This window comes from Raphanus sativus, chromosome 8, assembly GCF_000801105.2.
Source record: "Raphanus sativus cultivar WK10039 chromosome 8, ASM80110v3, whole genome shotgun sequence".
Classification (NCBI taxonomy): Eukaryota; Viridiplantae; Streptophyta; class Magnoliopsida; order Brassicales; family Brassicaceae; genus Raphanus; species Raphanus sativus.
In genome coordinates, this window is record NC_079518.1 from 15,398,726 (window position 1) to 15,413,876 (window position 15,151).

The 15,151-nt window shown below is 38.0% G+C and overlaps 3 protein-coding genes across 6 annotated transcripts; 1 reads left to right on the top strand and 2 right to left on the bottom strand.

The window, feature by feature from the left end:
- Positions 1 to 972: 972 nt before the first annotated feature.
- On the top strand, positions 973 to 5,329 carry LOC108823025 (ATP-dependent DNA helicase Q-like 2). Its single transcript, XM_018596252.2, has 20 exons — positions 973 to 1,107; positions 1,183 to 1,397; positions 1,495 to 1,641; positions 1,724 to 1,939; positions 2,016 to 2,120; positions 2,311 to 2,415; positions 2,510 to 2,632; positions 2,754 to 2,842; positions 2,933 to 2,969; positions 3,052 to 3,085; positions 3,184 to 3,236; positions 3,311 to 3,388; positions 3,475 to 3,540; positions 3,651 to 3,717; positions 3,825 to 3,878; positions 4,012 to 4,119; positions 4,218 to 4,282; positions 4,369 to 4,447; positions 4,631 to 4,836; positions 4,935 to 5,329. The coding sequence occupies exons 1-20, from the start codon at positions 1,044 to 1,046 to the stop codon at positions 5,133 to 5,135; spliced, it is 2,112 nt and encodes a 703-aa protein (XP_018451754.1). The 5' UTR covers positions 973 to 1,043; the 3' UTR covers positions 5,136 to 5,329.
- A 575-nt stretch (positions 5,330 to 5,904) lies between these two features.
- Positions 5,905 to 8,565, bottom strand: LOC108823026 (pentatricopeptide repeat-containing protein At1g31430). 2 transcript variants are annotated; one of them, XM_018596253.2, is made up of 2 exons: positions 7,887 to 8,565; positions 5,905 to 7,755 (listed from the first exon to the last, which is right to left on the bottom strand). In XM_018596253.2, the coding sequence occupies exon 2, from the start codon at positions 7,696 to 7,698 to the stop codon at positions 5,983 to 5,985; it is 1,716 nt and encodes a 571-aa protein (XP_018451755.2). In that variant the 5' UTR covers positions 7,699 to 7,755; positions 7,887 to 8,565; the 3' UTR covers positions 5,905 to 5,982. The 2 variants fall into 2 exon arrangements, with proteins under 2 accessions (XP_018451755.2, XP_056848424.1); XM_056992444.1 differs by having other exon boundaries at positions 5,905 to 6,913; positions 7,184 to 8,565.
- Positions 8,566 to 8,693: 128 nt separating this feature from the next.
- LOC130498813 (SH3 domain-containing protein 1-like) lies at positions 8,694 to 11,333 on the bottom strand. Of its 3 annotated transcripts, none has more exons than XM_056992447.1 (10): positions 11,315 to 11,333; positions 10,997 to 11,112; positions 10,598 to 10,711; positions 10,444 to 10,513; positions 10,216 to 10,364; positions 10,041 to 10,142; positions 9,700 to 9,963; positions 9,281 to 9,616; positions 9,132 to 9,206; positions 8,694 to 9,052 (listed from the first exon to the last, which is right to left on the bottom strand). In XM_056992447.1, exons 2-10 carry the CDS (start codon positions 11,054 to 11,056, stop codon positions 8,933 to 8,935), a joined length of 1,290 nt encoding a protein of 429 aa, XP_056848427.1. In that variant the 5' UTR covers positions 11,057 to 11,112; positions 11,315 to 11,333; the 3' UTR covers positions 8,694 to 8,932. The 3 variants fall into 3 exon arrangements, with proteins under 3 accessions (XP_056848427.1, XP_056848426.1, XP_056848425.1); XM_056992446.1 differs by lacking the exon at positions 11,315 to 11,333 and adding an exon at positions 11,222 to 11,240; XM_056992445.1 differs by lacking the exon at positions 11,315 to 11,333 and having other exon boundaries at positions 10,997 to 11,308.
- Positions 11,334 to 15,151: the final 3,818 nt, after the last annotated feature.

Here is a 15,151-nt window from a genome sequence, read left to right on the forward strand (position 1 = left end):
AGAAATCTGACACGCCGCAATATGAGAAGCGATAATTACTGCCTAACATGTGGGAGTCAGAAGAAATTGTTACTCAGCCATCTTTGGATGTCCCCAGCTATTTAAGTATGGGTCCTTTCAGCTACACCATCTTCTCCTAACATTTCCACTACAAACGTATATGCTAATATGGACTACCTCTTTTGAAGAAAAAAATGACATTGTTGAAGCAGAACTAGATATGGATTCTTATCCCTGGATAATTTGATATATTTGGAAGACTCAGAATGATAAACTCTTTAGGAGGATTGATAGGGATCCTTGGAACTGGTCCGATATGTAGAAAGCGAGTGTCAAACCTCGTTTAATGCAAATGAGGTGGTAACTCCGGATTCACAAGAATCTAGCCACGAGAAAGCCCATATCATAAGTCTAGATAATTTATGTATGATAGATGACTCATGGACGGACACAAACACAGTACAATACAGTGGATGCGGATGGGTTGGAAAGATAACTTTGGAAATATTCAGTTTAGGGATGTGAAATGTAAGAAGACGAGAGATGAATCTACATTCCTAAGTGGAAGCTCTACGATGAGATCTGGAAAGCATGTTACAAATATTTTATGTCAGCATTTTAGGACGGATAACAAATATCTAATCGCGATGATAAAGGAGTCTCAAACATGGCCAAGTTTTGCAATAGAACTAGATGCTATAGGAACACTGCTGATTTGTTTTCCAAATTTCAGAATATCTCATGTTTGAAAACTAACTCAAAATGCTATTTTTGATTTTTTAGCTAAGTCTGCGAGGAGTTTTTATAGAGATATTTTTTACATTAATTGTTCTATTTCGGTCTGATTACCCAGACCATTTCAAGAATAATAAAATAGGCTTTTGACTTTTGTTTTAAAAACAAGGCCGTTAAAAGGCTATTATAAAACGTCGGGTCTCATAAGGCCCACTATATTCTGCTTCACCTCTTTCTTATTAGCCGCGACGCCGACGACGGAAGGGTGAAAAAAACACACAGACACCGTTGATTAAGCCGGTGAACCAATGGAAAGTGAAGCGATTCAGGACGAGCTTCAAAGCTTAGAGCTTGAGATCAACGATGTTCAAGGTTTACACTTCTCCGTTCTTCCAATTAACGTCTCAGGTTGCTTCTGATTTTGAATTCGAATCATTCTTCTTATAGGTCAGATAAGTGCTCTGATTGAGCATCAAGACAGGTTGTACGAGAGAAAGTCTGAGTTAAAGACATTGTTAAAAGCAGTAACAGCAGGAACCCCTGTCGCATCTTCTTGTCCTGCTGTAGAGAATTGGTCCGAACCATTCGAGTGGGATTCACGCGCTGATGACATTAGGTTTAACATGTTCGGTATATCCAAATACAGAGCTAACCAGAGGGAAGTAAGTTACTTTTGCTTCTGCATTTTTGTTTTATGTCAACACAATGATGCTTGCTTTTTATGCCGTTTCAATCTTGTTTCCTTGGAAAACACGACAGATAATTAACGCTGTAATGGCTGGTAGAGATGTCCTGGTGATCATGGCAGCAGGTGGTGGGAAGAGTCTTTGCTATCAGCTTCCTGCTATACTTCGTGGTGGTACAACTCTTGTTGTCAGCCCTTTACTTTCCCTCATTCAGGATCAGGTACACTTTGTAGCATTGAGTACACTTCTTTATATATGGTTTGATTACAAGTGTTTGTTCTTAATTGTTTATGATTGTTCAGGTTATGGGTTTGGCTGCTCTAGGGATTTCAGCTTACATGCTGACTTCTACTTCTGGCAAGGAGAATGAAAAGTTTGTGTACAAGGCACTTGAAAAGGGTGAAGATGACCTCAAGATACTATATGTCACACCCGAAAAGGTATCAAAGAGTAAAAGATTCATGTCAAAGCTTGAAAAGTGTCACAATGCTGGTCGCCTCTCTCTTATTTCAATCGATGTAAGTCCTTCCTGCTTTTTAATTTCTTACATCGTAACCAATATTTGAATGTTATTTTTTTTTTTTTGCTTTGCAGGAGGCTCATTGTTGTAGTCAGTGGGGTCACGATTTTCGCCCTGATTACAAGAACTTGAGCATTCTTAAAACTCAGTTTCCCAAAGTTCCCATGGTGGCTTTAACCGTACGTTCTTTTTTTCTTCTTTTCATTTGCTGCATCCTTTCTCCAGCCCAGTTACATTCCTGAGAGTTTAAATCAGTCTCCATCTTACTATGCTAATCAGAATGAACGGTTTATTCTAAGTTGATCTCTCTGTTAGACTTGGAGCCTTTCATATATTTCATTTTCCAAATTATGTATGTCTCTAATGCAGGCAACTGCTACACAGAAGGTTCAAAATGATCTGATAGAGATGCTGCATATTCCTAAATGCGTCAAATTTGTTAGCAGTGTTAACAGGCCAAATCTCTTTTACTCGGTACTATTTTTGTAATTAAATTTATTAAAATATTCGTTTTCTCATGCTGTGGATAGTTTATAGGCCTTAACATGAGCAATAAATTGTCTTGCAGGTGAGAGAAAAGTCGCTGGTTGGTAAAGCTGTGGTTGATGAGATCGCAGAGTTCATACGGGAATCATATTCTAACAATGAATCTGGGATAGTGTATTGTTTCTCTCGGAAGGAGTGTGAACAGGTTTGTAACTGAACTTCACACATAGTCTTCTTCTGCATCCTTTTTTTTATATTGTTCTATTGAACCTTGGATGGGAGAAGAAAAGCTTCTTCATACTTTCTCTTACAATCAAAGGTGATAGATTGCAGGAGAACTACGAGAAAGAGGGATCTCTGCTGATTATTACCACGCAGAAATGGATGTAAATTTGCGAGAAAAAGTTCATATGCGGTAAGGTCCAGATCTGGTGCAGCATGACTCTGCGCTTGATGTGCAAATTTGCAGCATTGCCTGATTCTTGTTGCTGTTTCATTTTCACAGATGGAGTAAGAACAAGTTGCAGGTCATTGTTGGAACAGTATGTGTATTCCTCCTCTTATCATTCCATTGTTTTGTGGCACAATGATGTACACTTATTAACTCTTGTTATTGCTTTGCAGGTTGCCTTCGGCATGGGAATCAACAAGCCTGATGGTTAGTATTGTTCTTACTAAAGATCGCTGTCCTTTTGCATTTTATGGATCACCGATTTTACTTCCTTTCCCAACTGATACATGGGGGTATTTTTGTAGTCAGGTTTGTCATCCACCACAGTTTGAGCAAATCAATGGAGACTTACTATCAGGTTCTAATCACTTGTCCACTAAAAACTCGATGTGGTTATAAGGCTGCTTCTTTCACCATTACATCATACTGCAGGAGAGTGGTCGTGCTGGTCGTGATGGCCTCCCATCTGAGTGCGTCCTCTTTTTCCGTTCGGGTGATGTTCCCAGGCAGGTAAGCATCAGTTTTACTGTAACCTGCTTTTTTGTGCTAAAAACATTTCTGAAATTCCATTGATGCTTTTCTTTCTTGTACGATAGAGTTCGATGGTCTTCTACGAGTATTCTGGTCTGCAGAATCTCTATGATATAGTACGATACTGTCAGGTACGCAGTTTCATGTAGTCTTGTCTAGCTTCAAGAATGTCATGTTCTTGAAATTTTGCTGAACTGTATGATATCTTATGAACTATAGTTTCTGAATTCTCTTGTTGCAGTCGAAAACAAAATGTCGTCGAAGTGCTTTTTTCCGTCATTTTGGAGAGCCATCACAAGATTGCAACGGTACTCTTGTTTATAGCTCTGTGTCTACTATTGATAGAATTGGTACTCTACGTCCATTGATTCTAGATTTTCTGATGTGATGATCGTTATCTTCTGCATTCTGTTAGGAATGTGCGACAACTGTGCCTTGTCAAGTGAGGTCAAGGAGGTTGATGTATCGGGTATGTCCCACTTACATTCGCATGAAACTTTTATTTTTTGCTGCCAAAAGTTTTTCTCTACCAATTTCTCAGAAACTATCTGCCAATATGTGAATAATATCATGATGAGTTTTGGTTTCAACGACTTCTGCAGACCTTGCTAAGCTCGTGGTTTCAATGGTGCAAGAAATGCAAGCTAAGGATCAAAGAGTGACAATGTTGCAGCTGGGTGACAAACTGAGAACTAAGCACAAGGATCTAAGTTAGTTTCATTTCATTCATCCCTTGGAATGGCAAACAATTTAAGTGCCTGGATCTCTCGCTCTATGATTTTTTTTTCTATTGTTGTTGATCGGCTAGGTGCTGAGCTAAAGAGAGAAGAGATAGAACATCTCGTGATTAAACTGATTGTTGACTCGGTATTGGTAAGATCATTGTCCGTGTTTTTAGTACTGTGTCTGTCAGATATTTCCTTCAGGCAGTATCTGAGTTTTGTTCTGTGTTTGTGCAGAAAGAAGAATTCCAGCACACACCATACTCGACAAACGCTTATGTAACAATGGGACCGTTGGCAAACCAATTGTTGCAAGGTAAGGAGTTGTAATGAATTGCCTTGTTTCTTTTCACGCTCAGATGAACACTATATAGGCTTCAGGATCTGAAAAATGCTTTGTGATGAATATATTTAATGTTTTGGTCATTACTTGGTTGCTCTACTCTCATAGATAAAACTCTTTAAACAAAACGTGTCCTACAATGTGAATCTGGAACAGGAAGAAAGACGATTAAAACGGAAACCTCAAGCAGACAAATGAACAAGAAATCGAAAAGAAGTAGTTCACTTTCTGGATTAGAATCCAAGCTTGACGAGCTAAGGAAAGAGATATCTGCAGCTCATGGAAGCATGCTCCCTCATACGGTCCTGTCAACACAGCAGATTGGCTTGATAAGTTCCCAAAAACCAGATTCATTACAAGAGGTGGAGTTATCGTTTTTAATATTAACCCGGATTTTGTTTGGTCTTTGTATATGTAATCCTCTCTGTTAAAGCTGGCTTTATGGGTTGGATTTTTGCAGTTGGAGAGTATTATAGGAAAACTGAAAACAGACAAGTACGGAGACAAGATTCTAAAAGTGATGAGACATGATGCGGTCTCTGAACAACATGTTGAAGATGCAACAAAAGACGAGACATGTAAAAGAAGATCAAGTAAGAGAGCTAAGACACAGAAGGATGTTGTTTTGTTAGAGAGCAGCGAAGAAGAAGAAGAAGCTTGATGCATCCGGTTTTGACAATATCTGTTCTTAGGTTTTATATTATATAAAAAATAGATTTTTGGCCGAGTGATTCTATGCATTAACTATGTACTAGGAATTGGCGTTTAAGGGATGCCTAATCGATATACACTTGCACCTTGTTTTCCAAGGGAAGTTGCTTAATGTAATCATACAAAAGATTCTGTTTTACCACATTTTTGACACGTCTCTCAAGCGGTAGAACAAACTCATGTATATAGTTTTGGGGTTCTTGTTCTTCAGTGGGAACCGACCAATCTGATGTTTCGTTCATTGAGAAAGGGCCTTAACGTTGTTGGTTGGCTATATGCTAGTGAGATCCTTTAGTCAATGCCTCGTGGTTTTGCTAAAATCTGCAAATGCCAATGAAGGTTACCATTTAATTCCCCCCCCCAACCTCCTCCTCCCCCACCCACACAGTTTTACAAGATTGGAGCCATTCTTCTTCAGCCGTTCTCTTATATTTCTCTTCAGATTTTTGGTGAAGAAATTTTATTAAACATGAAATTGAACTGCACTGCATAGTTGTGACCCCTTGTTAAAATTTTGCTTTCTCCCTCTCAACTGTTGTTTTGAAATAATCCATGCTTATTTGTCTTCTTCTTGCCTCCTCTACATTTCAGTAAAACTGGTATTCCTGTTTCTCAATTTATCAATTTCATCCTCCACTTCATTTGGAATCCCCAACTGGTATCGATTCATTAGCTTCAATTCATGAGCACAATGCTGAATATAAGGCCAGCAGTTAAAGTATGTAAAAAGATCAGCTTTTGCTATTACGTTGCCTAATAAGTTATCTAACACAAGAAAGTGTCAACTTTCAGTTACTTCATGTTCCAAACTCAACATCCAACTTGTAGTTTGATACAGCATTGTATTTAATCTCATCCGTTTTTGGGTGGGATGATGATGATGATGATGTATCTCCAACAATGGATTCATGAGGAACCCCATCAATCTCCACAGAGCTGCAACCAGGAAACTTTCTGATTCCCAAATCTTTCATTTTGCTTCGCACATTCGTCACATCTTCCCATTTGTTGGCAGATGCGTATACACTGGCCAGCAGAGTATGAGCACTCGAATCACTAACTTCCACTTTCTCCAGCTTCTCCGCTACTCTTTCAGCTAACTCCACGTTCCCATAGTTCCGAGCAGCGCTTAGCAAAGAGCAGTACACAGGAACCAAAGTTTTATCGCTTTCATCTCTCATCTCATCAATCAATTCCTCTGCTTCTTCTAAACAACCAGCTCTGCATAGTAGGTCAATCATACAGCTATAGTGCTCTGATTTAGGCCTGACCTTATGTACATTGCTCATCGAATAGAAAACTCCACGTCCTTCTCCTACAAATCCACCGTGATTACAGGCTGTTAACACCGAGACAAAGGTTATATCATCTAATCTAACACCCCCGTTCTCCATCTCGTAGTACAAGTCCATCGCTCTCCTTGACATCCCGTTCATGGCAAGACCGTAGATAAGCGATGTCCAAGAAGCAGTGTCTCTCTCTCTAGTTTCGTAGAAAACCTCTAGAGCTGTCTCTATGCACCCGCATTTAGCATACATGTCGACAAGAGCAGTGCCAACCACTTTATCCACTCTAACTCTGTTCTCACATATGTACCCATGGATCCACTTCCCCTGCTCCAGGCCCCCCGTCTGAGCACAGCCTTTCAAGAGAGAGACAAGCACGAAGTTATCAGGTCTAACACCTTGGCTTTGCATCCGCCTGAACAGCTCGAGTGCTTCATCAAACCTGTTAAACTGAACATACCCATTCATCATAGCTGTCCACAGAACAACATCTTTCACAGGACTCGTCTCAAACAACTCTCTACCCTCATCAATCCTACCGTTACTAACATACCCACAGACCATGCTTGTCCAACACTTAACATTTTTCACTCTCATCGACTCAAACACCCCTCTAGCCTTATCTAGACACCCGCATTTACAGAACATATCCACCAAAGCGTTCCCAATCTTAACACTCGTCTCAAACTCTCCGCCAACAGCAACAACATACCTGTGAATCACTTCACCAAGTTCCAAATTCTTCAAAGCAGAACAAGCCGAGAGCGTGCTCACGATCGTGCTCTCATCAGGCTTCAAGTCACTCTCCTTACTCATCCGCTTAAAAACAGCGACGGCATCGTCAAACCTCCCGTGTCCAACGTAGCTAGAAATCAAGCCGTTCCAAGAAACAACATCTCGTTGAGGCATTTCGTCGAACACCTTGCGAGCGATCTCCATCTTACCCAGCGCAGCGTACATTCCCATGAGCGAGTTACACACGTAAGGGTCGAGGTTCAGCCCGGATTTAAGAGCGTAGCCGTGGAGTTTCTCGCCTTCCGCAACGTTCCTCAAGCGTCCGATTGATTTGAGAATGATTGGTAAGGTGAAATTGTCGGGATACAAGGCGTTTCGTCGCAGTTCAGCGAACAGAGACAAGACTTTGGTGAAGGTTTTGGTGTCGGCGAAAGATTTGAGCATCTTGTTGTATACTATCAGTGATGGAGTTTGTACAGGTCCCATCTTCATCTGAGTTTACTCCCTTCTTGAGACAAACGTCAAAAGCTTGAAGCTTTTTTATAGGACCTGTCGGAAGAAAAAAACAGAGGGCCCATCAACTTTTATTACCGAAACCAAGAGAAAACAGAGTCTTAAGATTCAAACTGTCTGAGAATGATTTCAACTCTGATAGCCTTACAATCAAAACAGAAACTCACGTAAACAACTTAGACTGAAAGAAAGACTCAGCCATTATTTATTTGATCAAAGACTAATGCAAACTCGTAACACCGATAAGAGCTTGTATCCTAGTGGTACATCTTCTCACAGAGCTTGAATACTATGCTTCTCCAATTAATTAACCCAAAAACAGTTTTTTTTTTTACCAACACAACCTGCTCCTACTATATTATCTGTTGATTTGCTTCAGCAAAACTTCCCTGAACTAAAACTTGATATTTTAAGTTTTAGCTTCCCTAAAAAGTGAATCTCAAATCTATTTCTCATCTTCTCCAGCATCTCTCTCTCTCTATCTTTAGTGGTTTTGTGTAAATGTCTGCAGTTTTTTCATCTGACCCACAATGCTCCAAGCTTACCTCTCCATCATTAATTAGGTCTCGTAGAAAATGAGTTGTTAGAGCTTGATTGTTGACAGTGCTTCCCTTCTACCTCACATCCTTCCTCCTTTAACATTCGTTTGAACCAAACACAAGATGAGGCAACCACATATTCAGACTTCTGTAGTCGACAATGTGACTATTGGTTGGTGGCTTCTTTGAACACCATGCTATAGCCATGGGAAACACATACCCTCAAGTGCTCTTTCTGCTAATCACTGTCAGTATAAACAAAGTAACTCTCACATTCCTCCTCTGTTGTACCAGATGCCCAAGTCTACTGTGCCTTTCAAAATACCTTAAAACCCTTTTTCACTGGTGACTCAAAACGTCAAAGACCAAATTCAACTTGGGTAACTCCACCTGCTCGTGTTGATTTTCTCCAATAAAAGAAGCAAGAAGAGATACTGAGACAAAAGGAAGATCATTATCATTTTTCAGAGTAAATATTACAGAGGACACCATCAAACAAACGTTACGATAGGAGAAAAACGACTCGAGAGTAGTAAGACTTGTGATGATACATAACAAGGAAGAACAACACACAATGATCATATGTACTCGTGGAAACATTCAAACATATCATACATTATGTATGTATGTGTATATTATGCATATGTTATAGAGGGTGAGATCATTGCTGCTGGTTAAAGGTTTGCTTCCACAATCTTGCTCGCAGGAGCTTTCTCTTGTTTCTCGACGTACGCTGACGGAAACCACCCGGCTTTCCCCTTGTATTCTCCTTCCGACCAGCCTGTCCCAGCCACCTTGTTTCATGAAACACAACCAGAATCATTAGACCCACCTTTCTCTGTTTTGTAGTATTGTTTAGAAAAGAATGTGTACCTGTCGAACGATGACATAATCATCAACCGCTAGGCTCAGTTCTCCTGGCGCTTGAGCATCAAACGGGTGCACAACCTGATGAAAACAAGAACGCATAACCCATGTTTTTGACCGAGTAAATTTGGAGAGTTACGAAAGACTATTATTACCTTTGCAAGAAAGTAGGAATCATTTTGACTGAGAAGTTGCTGACTGTGATGATCATCAGATCCATTGGTGGTTTTGATATCTTCATGTGGAGCAGAAGACTTGATTTCTTTCTGAGGTTTGGATTTGATTTCAACTTCAGGACTAGACTCCATGTCGTCCTTTGGATTGGGTTTGGTTACTTCTTCATGCTTGGTTTCTCCATGGTGATTTGATTTGATCTCTCTGCTGTGACTGCTGGAACTCGTTTCTTCTTGGGGATGAGAAACAGCATCCTCTATATGTAAAGGTAGAGACTTTGGTGATGATTCTATAATAGCTTCTTCCTCAGCAATCATCTGAACATGAAGATGAAGACGTCCAAAATCAGTATGTACTATTTCATTATCTCAAGTTTTATCATAGAGAGCGAGTTACAGACCTCAGAATGTAGCTTATCAAGGATATCAAGAGCATTTCGATGATATGATATCTCAGCTTCAACCAGAGTACGGAGGCGCTGATAAGTTATGCTCTGCTGCTGATTGTCCACTTCTAACATAGCCTTTGTAGCTTCTTTGCCAAGTGTTTTCATGCTTGATTTGAGATCAGCCAATCTCGACTCAGAGTTCTTAAGCTTCATGTAAGCCTCTTCAGAAACATCTGATTCCTTCAACTTTGCTCTCCTTCTCAGTACATCAGTCGCCTATATTCATTAAACAAATTGTCTTTTTAAAAAAAAATTAAAAATTGACTCAAAAAAAAAAAAAAAAGACTATTTACCTGTGCTTCCACTTCTTGTCTCAACCTGTCGTAATGATTCACTAAATGCCTTGCATCCTCCAAAGGCGCACTATATATCATTGTACGAATTGGCTCACAAACCTAACCAAATCAAACCCTGAAGCTTTATTAAAAATGAAAATATATATTAAACTTTTAACTCCAAAAGTTTTACCTGCTCACTAAGAACACCAAGTAGAGTTTCCCTGCCATCTTCCACAGACTTGTAAGAGGTCCCAAAGTGATGTGCAACTCTTGAGAGAGGAGTGTTAGCATCAGGATTCTCATCTCCATATTTCTTAAAGTCTTCAGCAAACTTCAACCCTATTATGGATACAAGAATCCTAATCTGATCCCAAGAGTCTATAAACGAGACTGAACTAAAAAAAAAACAAGAACTTACCGATCTCTACAACTTTTGTGCCTGTTGCAATGAACCCTTCTAGCCCACGAACAATGTTCCTTTGCAAACGCTGTGAGCAGAAGAAACTCATTAGATTTCAAATTTCAAAAATATATATATATTCCTTGAAAAATACTAAATGTTATCATTTTACCTTTGCAGCCTTGGTAGAGCTATACAGTTCTTGAAGTTTCTGATGACAATGAAGCTCTTCCTCATCAACAACCACAGCATCCGCATTAACATGCCCTAAATGCTTCAAAACCGCCTGCACAATAAACTGTAGCTTTACACAAAAGAAAGAAACATACACAAATCTTGTCTGAAATGATAACGTAATCACATAAGCTAAAAATCACTCCAAAAAAGGCAAAACTGATTCTACGTCAGTCAATCCTATCTGCCACCCCTAAGACTATAAAAATTAAACATGAGCACTTCCAAGATTCCACCTTTATTGAAACCCACATAATCAATTTTCCAGTTTTATCTCCGGAATATAAATCTAATAACACATAAATCTAATAAAAAAAAAAAGAGAAAAGAAACCCACTTGCTGTTGCCTAGCAACTTGCTCTCTGAGCTTGGCCGCTTGCTTTCTTATGGCTTCCATGGCTGAAAGTCGCGCTCTTTGGTTTCTTTTCCTCCTCGCTCAAGTCGGTTTCTTCACTAGATCGAGAGAGAAAGCAAAATAAAAAAAAAAGGGGAATAGTTAAAGTTTCTGAATTTAGGTGAAGCAGAGAGAGAAAGTCGAAGGTTTTGACATGGATCCCTTAACTCCTTTACAGGTAACAGTCGGCAAACACACACAAAAAGGTAACGACAATGGAATATAAATTTTTAAGTGGAGATGAAAGATGAAGCTACTGACTCTTTCGGTTCAACACTTTCTTTTCTTTATGAGTTGAGTGGTCTTTATTTTCTTTCTTATTCACTATTTTTTTCTCCTCTTCTCTAAATACAGTCGGTTTAACATTTCTACTTTTTTAAAAAAAAATCAGTTCAAAACATTTCTCGATTACTTTGTATTTTAGTTATTCTTGGTTGTCTTAATTTTGTTTATTGAAGTCGAATGTTTTAATTTAGTTATCCTTGGTTGTCTTAATTTATTTTTAATTCAGGTCGAATTATTTAATTTATCGACTGTTTTAATTTTTTTTATTTAAGTAGAATGCTTTAATTTTGTTATCCTCGACTGTCTTAATTTTGCTTATTTAAGTCAAAAATGTTTTAGTTTACTGAAATTTATTATTCTGTCATTTTTAATGGCAAATATTACAAAATGATTTTTTTTTTTCATTTTCTTTGGTTTATTTGCCGAAAATCCTTTTCAACGTGAGGTAATCATATGATATAACTTTAGAAAATTTTGTTTATTTCACATGATAAGTCTTTTTCACTTAATAAAAGTAAACAACTAGTCAAATTTCGTCGGCCTGGCTTCACTTGAATGCTTTTGGACTATAACTGGTGTGGCTATTTGTTTTTGGTTTTAGAAACACAAGAAAAAAATAAAGGAAATAGAAATACTCCATCCGTATCACACTTTTTTAAGGATTTCTATTTTTTCAAAATAAATGATATTTTCACTTTCTTATATAAAATTTAATGTCACTTAAAATTTGTAACCAATTACAAAATAATGTATCATTTTTTCATTGGTTAAACTAGTTTCATTTAATGTTATTTTTATATAATCAAGATAAATTACATAAAATTTTGCATTTTCTTAATTTTTGTGATAAAATTTTAAAATCCACTTAAAATGATACAAATGGAGTATTATTTATTGTGAATACTCGTTTTGTGGTCATCTTATTGTGAATACTCGTTAAATTGCATTAATTGTAAATATACAAATGAATTATGCGCCAGTTTTCTGGAGTGAGTGGACAAATTTTAAGGGTCTACGTTGTAATAGATTTAGATATAAATTAGACTAGATGAAGACTCAATCAAAACAGACTAAATTGGAACTAATCACAGTATCTATCACTATCAGTAAAGTTTAGCTATTCCGGTCAAAAAACTACCTCGCAATCTGAAGTAACGAGTTCTCAGTAGTCCAACAAATAACAACCAAGACCTGGTTACTTTTCAGTCAAACGGTTATACAATATACCGAAATCTTTAGAGCGAGATACAATGTGTATGCCCTAGATACTCATAGTAGTTTTTTTTTGTCGATTATCCATCTAAACTAGATTAAGTGATGGCAGGTGAGCAGCCGACAAAAAAAACAAGATACTCAGAGTAGTTATTTTTTTGTCGGCCCATCTAAACTAGATTAAGTGATGGCAGATGAGCAGACGACAAAAGAAGTAAGAACAAAGACTATATTTTTTCCCATATATATTTTTACAATATGTATTGCTTCTTTTGCTAAAGCATCTGCCCGACTATTCCTACTCTTAGGAATATGAGATACACTCACATCCTCGAAGTCCTTCTGTAATCTCTTGAGAACCTCAATCTCTGCCGCGAATGTTGGTCAATCCATCGGATTTGTAGTCATGTTTACTAGGTCCGAGCAGTCTGTCTCGAACCGCACAGAGGTTATCCTCATGTCTCTCATATATCATTATCTTATATACGATTTTGAGTCTAGGTTCTAAAACACGGCATGTGCGGCCGTTTTGCTTTGTGGGTGATGAAGTGCAGTGATTTCATCAAACTTAGCTATTAAATCGGAATCATCAAAATATTCACGTTTTTAGGTTCCGAAACTTGAAATCGGATATTATATGTTAGATCTTCAGGTTTGATTCATAAACAGGAAAACGGAAAAATAATGGACAAATCTGTTAAAATAACATGGCGGCTCTCAAAAAGTTTCTGTGTAATTCTATAAATCATGTAAAAAGATGATGAGAAAATTACAAATATGTCATTAATGAATAAAAATATTTAAAAGAGGCAAAATAAGGCTCTTTTGGAATCGACCAATAACCACTAGGACATATTAATAAATTATAGTCTTCAATGTTAAACTTTATAACAATATATACATTTATCACAAAATGAAAAAAATGCTCAAAACTGATCCTCGATTAATCATCGATTAATCTCCGATTTTTCTTCAACTGGCTAGATTCGGACCAACCGCCCGACTCGCGCTTAGCGCGATCTCGAACATAGTTTTGACTTACTTAGTTTCTTCTTCTTCTACCGCTTTGGTTCTTCTCCTGTCTAGAGTTTCTTTCTCTTGTTCTAGAGTTTCTTTCTCTTGTTTAGAACTTGTTTAGATGATCTTTTTAACTTTTTGTAATTGTCAAACTTTATTTATATCATGATTATGGATACAAAAAATCTCGAGACTAGGCCTGGGCGTTCAGGTCTTCGGATTGGGTTCGGATCGGTTCCTTTTGGGTCCAGGTTCTTTCGGGTTCTAAACATTTGGACCCAATATGTTGATAAACCCAAAATCGGGAGGATGGCTTTGGTCGGGTGTTGGATATGAACCGAGAAGGCGAAGACACTTCCGGAACTGTGATGGATTGATAGGATCGTCAAGAGGTGCGGAATGACTCTTGATATACCAACGATTTAAGGCTAACCACCAAAGAATGGATGAATGTGTTGGCTAACCACCAAACCACACAAAGATGATTGGCTGACCACCAAATCAACAAGTCGGTTCACACCGATGAACTAGCTAAAGAACTCTCTCTCTCTCACTTAGAGAAGAAAAACGAAAATAAACAACCAAAATGATCTGATTTTATTCATAGATGAGATTACATATTTATAGTGTTTGTAGTCAAAGAAAGAAATAAAAAAGTGCGGAAAAAGATACATAGGAAATACAACATTTGACTAGAATTATTAAAGGGAGTCAAATGTGCGGAAAATGATGTAGTCTTGGTCAAGGTTGGTGATTTTATTGAAGACTGGTCAAGAGTGCGGACTCTAATGTAGACCAGTCAAGATTCATCCAAGTGTCTAGATGCATTCGAACAAGATGGATGCACAGGATAAAGATAAGGACGCGTGCATGACTGTCCGAATGAGAATGCATGTCCGTCTTCGGTTTCCTCACGACCCAAGCTAAGTCTGGCTCGACCGTGGGTCTTCGAATGTCGAGTTGGTCGGGAAAGACGAGCTCTGGTACGGTCAGTTCGGTCTCCTGGTCGTGGCTCCAGTCGAAGCTCCATTCCGGACGTACACGGGTCAATACGGTGGATAGAACGTGCGGCTCGGTCGGTGTGATCAGCACGAACTGGTGGAGAAACCTTGGTTGGGTCGAGCTGGTTGACAAGATCGCCACTTTGTGTCTTGTCCTTGAACCAAAAAGGACGGTGCTCGATTTTGGTTCGGATCTATAATTAAAATACTTATAAAATGCCCATAATTGTTCGGGTACATATCGGGTCCGGGTCGGATTCGAGTATTTAAGATCTTTTTGTCGGGTTTTATTATGCTTTTAAAAACTATGAGAAATATTACATAGACGATATTACAGCCGATCATTCTACATGTCTTATGATTTCATCAACTTTAAGATCTAAAACAAACAAAAATACACAAATTTCATCAAATTTAGTCAAAATATGTCATGTATATCTAAAATTTTACAAAACAACTTAAAATAAATTATTAAAAATAAAAAAAAAAATTGAATTTTACATTTAAAACTTCATATTACTTGAAAATGTTACAAAATAATAACAAAGAATATATTTTAACTAAATCATAAAATAAAATATAG